The following is a 10654-nucleotide window of genomic DNA, read 5'->3' as shown; positions in this document are numbered from 1 at the left end:
ATGGAAACGAGAGAAAGGGTGTTTTAAGGGAAACACGGAAAGTGGAGGAGCGGAAGGAAGCTCGAGCGTGCTATGGATCGGGGTGCCATTTGTGTGTTGGCCATGCAGGGTCACACCTTTCGGTGTCATTACCTGGGCAGGGGCCAATCGAGATTGGAGCCCTTGAATCGGGGAGCTCGGGTTCTGGTCTGGATACAGGAGTAAGGGATAGGAGTCATAGGGAAAGGAGAAAGAGGTTTCGGAAGAGAAGGAGGAAGAAGGAAGGACGTGATGACGGCGGAAGGATTGTCTGCCCTGACTGCCGTGGGTCTGGTCGAGCTGTAGTACAGAGTAGGGATTGTGTCCTTGATAGTCGTGTTAAGCGAGCATCGGCGGCGGTGGGTGATCGTCCTCGGGCGAGTAACGTGTTTGCCCCGGCTAGTGGTAGCTGTCAATGGCCCGAGACTCCCGTGGGTACTTCGCGAGGGTATAAGGTGTGGGATGGTGTTGATAGGGATGGAGGAGCAGACACGATGAAGAAGGATACTCTGTCTCTAGGAAGGAATGGGAATGGGATCAGGAATAGAAATAGGGACTTTGGAATCGCGACCTTCGCCTCGATTCTGGGCAGAGGGCCGAGGGGATCGAGTGATGTTGAGGAGCAGGGACCAGTTGGGAACAAGTATGGGTTTAGGATGAGGAATAGATTAGATAGGGAAGGTTACGGTAGTGGTAGTTGTAGAAGATATTGGTGTAAGAGTAGGAGTAATAGATACGAGGGCAGTTTGATAAGTTAATGACTGTTTGAATTTTCCGCGCAGTAACTTTAAATGCAGCACTGCTTCCGTCAACTGCCATCTATTAATAGACTACTGTACAAGTTTGGGCAAGCTGCGCCATTTAGTTAATGTTTGACAGCCATTGAAAGCAGACAACCTCGTGAATTTTAACGAAAATGGGAAAATGTGAATTTCGTGTGCTGATTAAGCATTATTTTTTGCGTAAAAAAACCATCACCGAAACCAAGGCAAAGCTTGATAAATACTATGGGGACTCTGCACCATCAATTTCAATGGTTAAGAAGTGGTTTACTGAGTTCCGTTGTGGTCGTACCAGCACAAGTGACGCCGAACGTTCAGGTCGCCCAAAAAAGGTCGTCACGCCAGAAATCGTCGATAAAATCCATGGAATGATATTGGATGATCGGAGAATGAAAGTGCGTGAAGTGGCTGAGGCTGTAGGCATCTCAACTGAGCGGGTACATCACATTTTACATGAATATTTGGACATGAAAAAGCTATCCGCGCGATGGGTGCCGCGATTGCTTACACTCGACCATAAGCGCAACCGTGTGACCATTTCAAAGGAGTGTTTGGCGATGTTCAGCCGCAATCCGAACAAGTTTTTGCGCCGTTTCGTTACCGTAGACGAAACATGGATCCATCACACCACACCAGAGACCAAGGATCGATCAAGATAGTGGGTTTCTTCGGGTGAACGTGCACCAAAGAAGGCCAAGGTGGGTCTGTCGGCCAACAAGGTCATGGCCACAGTTTTTTGGGATGCATGCGGTATCATTCACATCGATTACCTTGAAAAGGGTAAAACGACCACCGGCGAATATTATTCAGAGCTTTTGGACAGATTCGATATTGATTTGAAGCAAAAACGACCGCATTTGACGAAGAAAAAAGTGGTGTTCCATCAGGATAATGCACGGGTGCACACGTGTGTAGTCACCATGGCAAAAATCCATAAATTGGGCTACAAACTGCTACCCCATGCAGCATATTCACCAGATTTAGCCCCCTGCGACTATTTCCTGTTTCCAAACCTGAAGAAATGGCTGAGCGGTAAGAGATTTGGGTCGAATGAAGAGGTCATCACTGAAACAAACGCCTATTTTGAGGGCCTTGAGAAAACCTATTATTTGGAAGGAATAAAAAAATTGGAAAAACGGTGGACTAAATGTATCGAGTTAAAAGGAGACTACGTTGAGAAATAAAACGCTCATTTGCCGAAAAAAATATCTTTTATTAAAAAAGTCACTGACTTATTAAACTACCCTCGTATGAGGAAGAGGAGGGCAGTACGCACGGACGGGTTGCGGAAAGGAAGGTGAAAGTCATAGTGGAGGTCGAGGATTAAATAAGGATGGGATAAGATATTGGATAGGATTGGGACATGACAATCTCCCTTCGGATAGAAGATGGGAGACCCGTTGTCGAAGTGGCCGCGGTTCTGGGCATCGACAAGAATGGTCGAGGGGATTCGGGATTCGGGACTGTGAGATGCCATCGATATTGGGAGATTGGGCATATCAGGAGAAAATGCGAGTCACCTGCAGACCGTAGCAGAACTTGCTACAGGTGCGGTGACGTTGGGCATTTCGCAAGAGTGTGCCACGCGAGAACAGTCGGATGCGACCTTTGTAGGTCTGCTAGCCTCGCGTGGCGTCACAGGTTGGGTGGGCGTTGGTGCGAAGGGTGCACTTCGTCCACGGAAAGAGGGGGGATTGGATGTCGACCGTAGAGTGGAATCCGATACCGGCTTCGCTGGCGTTTGGGGGTTAGTCCTGCGTATGATGTCGGTCCATTTGGACCTTGGGGCTTGTTGGTCCGGGCCCGTCTGACCGCGGTCTTGTACCGCCTGGCCAGGCTGGGCCTGTTTGACCGGTTAAGGCATGGGGGAAGGGGTGCGCAGACCCCAGTATTGAAGGCCAAGGCATGAATGCCACGGGGGTGACGGAGGGATTCGGACGTTAAAGAGTAAGACTTCGGTCGTGCTATTCCCGGATCCCTCTGTCATGAGCCACGTGGTTAGGCTGGGGGATGTTTTAGTGGGTGCGAGTCCCACACTACCCTGCAGTTCTGCGTGGCTGTAGGATGTGCGTAAGCATTTCCTCCTTTGTAACAAAAAAAAGGCGCCGACCCGTATAGGTCAGCGGCCTCTCCTCGGTTGATGCCACCTCGGGCCCGCTGTGGACTCCCTCCCCGGGAGCGCCGGCCTCGTCGTCTTCTACGACGACGTACACCGGGCCGACGTTCCCACTCGGCGGCCTCCTTCCGGGACATCACGTCCTTGCTGAAGGAGGCCGCCGCTTCCCAGGCTTCCTCGCTCCCGCACATAGCTTTCACTAGCTGCGGGAGCGAGAGCTCCCCCTCTCGGCAATTCACCGCCCCGGCCAGGATACGGCGCTGCCCCTCCCATGCTGCGCAGGCGGCCGGGGTATGCTGCGCCGTGTCCATAGGCTCGGGGCAGTGGTGGCACCGAGCGGTGGGCTCCTTCCTTATTTGGTGCAGATACCTCCCGAAGCAACTATGCCCGGTCAGTATCTGCACCAGATGAAAGGACATTCCACGTCCCCGCTTGCCTGACACTTCGGCCAGGCAGGGGCGAACAGCCTCGGCCGTTGTGAGCCCGGACCCTCGGGGGTCGGCTAAAACGCCTTCCCACCGCTCCAGGGTCCGAGCTCTAGCCTGGGTCTTCAGGACCTTCAGGCCCATGGTCGTCAGCTCCCCCGCCGCGCGGAGCTCCTTCACCCTCCAGTAGAGGATGCGCCGCTCCTCGGCTAGGAACTCCACAGGCGGGGAGCCGGCCAGGGTGGTCGCCGCCATGTACGACACGGTGCGGAACACTCGAATCGCCCTGATCATCAGCGGCCTTAGGGCCTGCCGCAACAGGCATCTGGCTGCGGAATTAGCCTGCAGCTGAGGCGCCCATATGGGCGCCCCGTACAGGGCGATCCAGAGAACCGCACCGACTTACAGGCGGCGAGCCCGCCATCCTGGGCAACCTTAGGCGCGCATCAGGCTGGCTACAGCCAGCCCAGCCTTGCGCACCTTAGAGGCCAACTGCCTGAAATAAGGCCCGAATCCCCATCGGCTGTCTAACGTCAGGCCGAGATACTTGATCGTGGGCCCGACGCGGACTTGGACACCATTGACTAGGACCCGGGTCTTCGGCGGCGCCCCCGACTGCCGTCGTGGAAAAACATGGCTTCAGTCTTGGAGGGCGACACCTTGAGGAACCCAGGTCTCCGATGGTTCTCACCACCGATGCCACTGCCACCTCCGCTCGGAGGCGGGCTTCCCCCCAGTTCTCCCCTTCGGCCACCACTAACGTGTCGTCTGCGTAACAGATGATGTGGCAGCCGTCGAGGAGCGGAGTGCGAAGCACCCGGTCGAACGCGATGTCTCATAGCAGAGGGCCGAGAACCGACCCCTGCGGGACACCGCACTCCATCGTGCACCAGCCCTGGACCCCGCCCTCTTTGGTGAAGGCGAGGTCCCTGCCCCCGAAGTAGGCCGACAGGATCCGCCGGAGATAGACGGGCACCCCGTGATGGGCGAGGATCCGTCCGATCTCCGGCCAGGGCAGGGTGTTGAAGACGTTTTTATGTCTAGCGACACCGCCAGCAACACTCCGCCCCTCCTCTCCACGACCGCCCGGGTCAGGTCCCGGACCCACTGGATGGCATCCAGCGTGGACAGTCTAGGCCTGAACCCGTATTGGCGGTCGTGGAGGTTCGGCCCCTCCGAGGGCAGGTGCTGGACGAGGCGGTCGGCAATGATGCGTTCAAGCACCTTGCCCGCCTCGTCCAGCAGGCATATCGGCCTGTAGGCCGACGCACTCCCGTGCGCTTTGCCCTCCTTAAGGAGGAGGACCAATTTGGCCCTCCTCCACTCTGGGGGGAATACCCCCTCCCTGAGGCACCCGGTCATGACCCTGCACATGGCCGTGGACAGGTCTTCTTCGGCCAAAACGAGAGCCCAGGTGCGGCCAGGAGTTGCATCGGGGCCAGGGGCTTTCCCCCTGCCACCGTGCTTCTTCCTGGCCCTGGTGAGCTCCTTTGGAGAGACCTCCAGGCCCTCATCCCAGTCTCCCTCCCCGAGTTCAGAGGTAGGGATCACGGGAGGGCTTCCTTCCGCCCTCGGAAAGAGGGCGTCCAGGAGCCCATCGAGGGCCTGGGAGTTCATGGTCTCCGTCGGTGGGGGCGCTCATGGACGAAACTTCCTCATCGTCCTCTTGTACGGGCGCCCGCACGGATCCTCATCGAGGGAGCTCACCAGTTGCTCCTAGGCTACTCGCTTGGACTCCTTTATGGCCTTCCGGAGGACTTTTCTCGCCGCGAGATAGTCCCCCTTTGCTCTTGTGGCATCCCCGTCGCGTCGCCGGGCCCGGACGTAAGCCCGCCTGGCACGGCAGGAGGCATCGCGAAGTCTCGCGATGTCCTCCGACCACCAGTAAGCGGCCCGACGCCGACGGGGGTGGGATCTGGGTATCGCAGCGTCGCACGCCGACGCCACGATACCCGTTATTTCCCCAGCCCCTTCAAGGGGGCTGGGGTCCCACTCACTTGGCTCCATATCCATGTGCCAGGAGGCCACAAGGACAGCGGTCCGAAACCTGTCCACGTCTAATCGATTGAGGGCCCATCTTTTGGAGAGGGGAAAGTTCCCCTCCCCGGGGCAGCGGGCTGGCACCTGTCTTAGTTTGGGGAGGTGGAGGGCCCAGACCACGTATCTGTGATCAGATAGCGTCTCGCCATCCACCTCCACCTTCCACTCGGACACCATCCGAGCAGTCGAGAGGGAGGCCCATGTTAAGTCAATGACCGAGGACCCCCTTCCCGGCCTCACACAGGTACCGGTGGACCCTCTGTTTAACAGCAGAAGGTCCAATCCCGCCGCCCAGCCGCTGACGACCTCGCCCCTAGGATCCCGCTGCCGGGGACCGCAGCCCCACTCCTCGGAATGAGCGTTGAAGTCCCCGGCAACCACGACGGGTCGGGGATGGCACTTGCGCATCAACTCCCCGACCCTGTCTAGGATCCCTTTGATGTGGGCGGGGTCGCCAAGTCCGGCTTTGTTTCTGCGGTGGGGGAAATACATCCCACCACAGTAATGGACCCCCAGTCGACCGCCACGTACGCGGACCCCTTTTCCCTTAGAACACAGGGAGGAGTCCCCGCGGCAGGGTCAGCCACCATGGCCACCGAGCCGTCCGGGCTACCGAATCAGCATTCACTGCTGATCGGCACCCAGTGCAGCTCGATGGCCACCCCTAGCCCGGCGCCCATTTCTCGGATCCTGTGTACCCACAGGTCCTGGGCCTGGGCGCCGCGGCCGAGGTTAGCCTGCAGCACCCGGAGTGGCGTGAAGGCGATGCCTTTCACGCCTCCTCCGGGCTGCCTGCATTCGCCCCCTCTTGGGAGATCTCTGGCGGCGGTGCCGCCTCAATCTCCTCAGAGGGAGCTTCAGCCTTGGTGGCTACAACCTCAGACATCTCCGCCGAGAGCGATTGCTTATGGGGACTCTACCTGAACATTTTCCTCCTCTCGGGGGTACGAGGGGGAATCGTCAACCACTACCAGGGGGGGCAGGGGTGGCACGCCCACTGTCCTTTCTGCTCCTAGGGCAGGTGGGGGAGAGTCCGAGGACTGCACCCTCCTTACCTTAGTCGTTGGATCCTCCTCCGATGATCCGCTGACTCCATCCGTCCTTTGCGTCTTCCGCTCCGTCCCTCGTCGTTTTCTTTGCGACAACGGCGACTCTGTCTCCATCGGGACCGGTGTGGTCCCGATGTCCGGTCCGGTCCTGGTCCCCACGATACTAGGGAGGAGTCCCTCTCCTCCGGGTCCCTCCCTTGGAGGTCCTCCTGTTCCCTCGTTGTGGAGAGGGCTGGATTCGCCTCCTCCATTAGTAGGATCCGGTCCTCCGGGTCCTTAGAAGGGGTTCGGGCCTCCCCCTCTTCGGTCCCTTCGACCACGGATGGTAGCGTCTCCGCCTTCTCCTTCCCCTGCTCACCTCCCTTGCCCTTCCTCGCCTTACCTCCCTTCTTCTTCCTAGAGGAAGGCTTGCAGGCAGGCCCTCCGATCTTATTATCCGATGGCCTGCCCGCCCCGGCGCAGACCGGGTAGCGAGCCGCCCCTTTGCACTCTTTGGCGCGGTGGCCGGGGTTACCGCAGCGGTAGCATAATCCGCTGCGGTCGACGGCGCTGACGCACCGCTCACGCACATGTCCCGGTTCCAAGTACCGGAAACATAGCTTTGAGAGGGCGGCCAGCGCCGTCACCGCAGCGCGAGCCCACCCAATCAGGACTCGCTCCGCGGCGGCAACCTTCGCGACTGCCGCTAGCGGACACCGCACCACAACCGACCCAGTCCCCCACCGGGAGACGCCCACCTCACCGGAGGAGACCTCCTCCGGTTTGCATCCCCCGGCGCGGGCCACAACGACCGCCACCTCATCGGCCCCGGTCGTCGCGTCCAGACCAGAGATTCGCAATGCGGCGACCTTCACCGGCCTTTGGACGCGAAAACCAGGGCCTTTTTCCGCCGCCAGCTCGCGGAGCTTTTCCGCTAGCCGGTCGGCGGCTGCCCCCGCACTGAGGCCAGGTACCTCCACAAGCATGGCCCCGTTCAGGCCTGACTGACCTTCAAGGAACCTTGAATTCCTAGGTCAGTCGGCTTGATTCGGCACCTGGCCTCGACCGTAAACTCTCGGTATCGGTCCGGGGGACAGGTGATGGTGACGGCCGCTGACCGCGGCGGCTTCGGCTTGCCCGGCCTCGCCCCCCTCACTCCCTTCTTGACTCCTACCTGGTTGGAGGGAGGGGAAGGAGTGGGAGTCTTTTTCTCTTCCTCCTTCCCCTTCCTCCTCTCCTTCCTTCCAACCACTTGGGACCAAGTCTCCTGTTTCTTCTCTTTGGCCCCAAGCGCCCACTCCAGTCCAGCCCGGAATGATCCCAACCTCACGAGGTCCCTGGCCGGGATACCTACTGTTCCTCCTCCCTGGGCTTGCTCCCGCTCCATCCTCTTTCGGAGCTTCGCCCTAGCTTTTCTCCTTTTCTTCCCATCCTTAGCTCTCTCCTTCTTCCCTTCCCCTTTCTTCCTTCTGGGGGCCGCCAATGTACCCGTAGTCTGGGACTGGATCTGCCTCCTGAAACAATCCGTACCCTCCTCCCTTCCCTTGCCGGTTTGAGTCGGTGCAGAGGTCCCAGCCTCCCGGGCGGCTCGGATCTCGTCCCATCTGGCGACGAGATGAGCCATCTGGCGAACCAGACCCTGCTCCTCCTCGCCGCCGGATGCACGAGCCGTGGCCGCCAGAGAGGCGTCAAGGGCCCTCTGCACCTCCCCCAGCTCAGACTTCCCTGTAGGAGGGGGAGCCTCTTCCGGAAGTTTGTTGTCCAGGACAGGAATACAGACCATCGGGGGCACCCCCTCTCCCCCTACTTCCCTTAACCTGGAGGAAGAAGAGGAGGCGTGATCTCTCACCCTCCTCTTCCTCCTCTTCCTTCTCTCCTTCCTTCTTTCCGGCTTCGTCTCCTCTTTTGACGAGGTGGACGCTCCGCTAGTCACCTCCGCGTATGTCCTCCTCTTCCTGGAAGGCGGGAGGAAGGGGGCCGGGGTGGGAACAGCCAAGGCCTTATTGGCCTGGAGCTCCTCCTGGAGCCTCCTGTTTTCCACCCTCTGCTCCCTCATCTCCTCACGGAGTTCTTCCGCCTCCCTCCTTACCTCCGGCATCTCTCCTCTTCTCTCTTCCAGCTCTGCCGTCCTCGCAAGCAAGGTCGCCAGAGCTGCCTGAGAGGTGGCCACCGCCCGGTGTATTAAGCTCACGAACGTCCCTTTCAGGGTGTTCGATCGCTTCGCCACCAGCTTGATTGCTCCTAGGGCTTGGCCCACCTCTGCCGCCAGCTCCGGCGACCTCGCCTCCCTTAGGAGGTTCAAGGAGGAGGCGTCTCGGAATACTTCCTCGGCAGGGCGCTTATCTTCCAAGTTATGGAAGAGCCCCCTGTCGAGGAGCCCCCAGCCTCCTCCTCCAACCTCCTACTCTGCTCCTCTTTCTTCTCCAGTCTCTCCTTCTCCCGCTTCTCCTTCAGGCCCACTCCCTTTCCGGTCGTGGTAGGCCTCCCCTACTTTTTCTTCTCCGGGATCAGGGCCGAGACCTTCGCCACTTCCGCTGCCGAAGATCCGCTACTAGTGGGCGCCCTAGCCCTCTTCGTCCCGACGATCATGATGCCGGCCTTCTTCCTTTCGCCATCGCTGACTTTGGTGGTCTTTGCTGCCTGCTTCAGCGCTGCTCCACGGACCTCTATCCTTGACCCTTGAGAGAGGAGGATGTCAGAACGGATGACCGGACCATCAGTCCTCCGCTCCGACATCCCCTCCCTCTTCCCGGTCCCCGCCACCTTCCTTCCCGGGTTGGCCCTAAGTGCCCCTATGTTCTTGTTGGGGGCAGACTCCCTCTGCTCTTTCTTGGAGCAAAGGGGGCCGGGCTTGTTGGCCCCTGGTACCGGGGAAACCCCGGAACCCAGGGACTTTGGAATCCCGTGTTGGGTGGCCGCCCGTAATTGCCTGTCCGACGGGCTCACCGTACCTTTAACCCTGCGGTCAGGGCGGTACTCCTGGCTGCTGTCGCCAGCAGCCGTTGAGGGGGATGGACTACTCTCGATAGATGACCCCTCGGAGGCTAGTCCTTCGAGGTCCATCAGCACTCTCTCCCCGGGGGATGGGGAGATAGCATCCGCCGGCTGATCTCTGCCCATCCTTACACCTCCACTCTCTTTCTCTTGCAAAAAATCACCTGCCAAAGCAGGTGGTGAGTCCTTAGGCGAGTTGCTGCACCCACTTGTACGGGACTCTGAGCCCGAAGACTCGGAGTTGGTTTTTAAAGAAAATTTGGAAATCATCATTCTGGTCCCACGAGTTCGGCGGGAAGTGGGCGTCGACCCCGGGTAGAGTCCCCGCATTACCCAGGGTAAGGCTAGCATGTCCCTGAGGTTCACCAGGTACCTCAGATGAGGAACCACTAGCGACAGGTCACGCACCTGCCATTCATCTCATAAGCGTGGCATGCCTCAACCGTAGGATTACGTGGTGTTTTATAGAGGACCCGCCTCGCGGTCCGGCCAATTAAGGCAAGACCCCCGGCCCCAGAAACATGACCTAGGGTTACGGTGTGATAGGCTAGGGTCTGCCGGGGTTCACCTGGATCCCCCGTACCAGGATGCCGAAGCACCCTGGCCCCTCGCAATTGTGTAAGGTTGTACGTCCTCACAAGTACGGGTTTGCAATCAGGGTTTTTCTTCTCCTAGATCGGTTGCCTTTACCAGGCTAACGAGCCCGATTTGCCCGCGCTGTAAAGACTTTTGGGCCGCACCGAAGTGTGACCCTCCAGTCCCTAGTAAAACCTGGAGGCAGCTGCCCATCCAGGAGTATTATGGAAGCTCTTAGTCCAGTCCCTCCACTCGGACCTCCCCGGCATGGTAGAACCTTCCAGGGGTCGAAACCCCACCCGGTACAGCTCCTCGCTTCATCGGGACCTTTAAGCTCCCCTACCACGACAAGATGGCGTCCACGGGGGAATCTTTGGTCAACTTATGTTAAATTCTAATATATTATAAAACGTAATATTAACCTTATGTGATGAACACCTTAATATAACAGAACAATGTAACATAATTAATTTCTATTTGTTTTTTTACTATGCCTTGTTTCCCTCTATATATTTTTCAAATAATGTTAAAAATCTGTTTTGTACGTTTAGATTTTCTTTGTAATAATGCTTACGTTGCTTATAAAATTTTTTATTCCAATTTGCACTACGTACTAATTTATGTTACATAATGCTGGGTTATTTTCGATGTCGCAATTCTCCATTTCTACTACAT

At 58.1% G+C, this 10654-nt stretch overlaps 1 protein-coding gene across 1 annotated transcript; it reads left to right on the top strand.

The window, feature by feature from the left end:
* Positions 1–935: 935 nt before the first annotated feature.
* LOC112588247 (uncharacterized) lies at positions 936–1574 on the top strand. The gene has a single exon (XM_025297478.1). It carries the CDS (start codon positions 1052–1054, stop codon positions 1457–1459), a length of 408 nt encoding a protein of 135 aa, XP_025153263.1. The 5' UTR covers positions 936–1051; the 3' UTR covers positions 1460–1574.
* The last annotated feature ends 9080 nt before the right edge of the window (positions 1575–10654 follow it).

Source organism: Harpegnathos saltator, unplaced genomic scaffold (assembly GCF_003227715.2).
Source record: "Harpegnathos saltator strain DR-91 unplaced genomic scaffold, Hsal_v8.6 scaffold179, whole genome shotgun sequence".
Classification (NCBI taxonomy): domain Eukaryota; kingdom Metazoa; phylum Arthropoda; class Insecta; order Hymenoptera; family Formicidae; genus Harpegnathos; species Harpegnathos saltator.
Note: the sequence above shows the minus strand (reverse complement) of the source record. Positions and strands in the feature narration are given on the sequence as shown.

Bases quoted from the DNA above. Each gene is read 5' to 3' on its own strand.
- LOC112588247 (XM_025297478.1), top strand. From the start codon at position 1,052: ATGGTTAAGAAGTGGTTTACTGAGTTCCGTTGTGGTCGTACCAGCACA.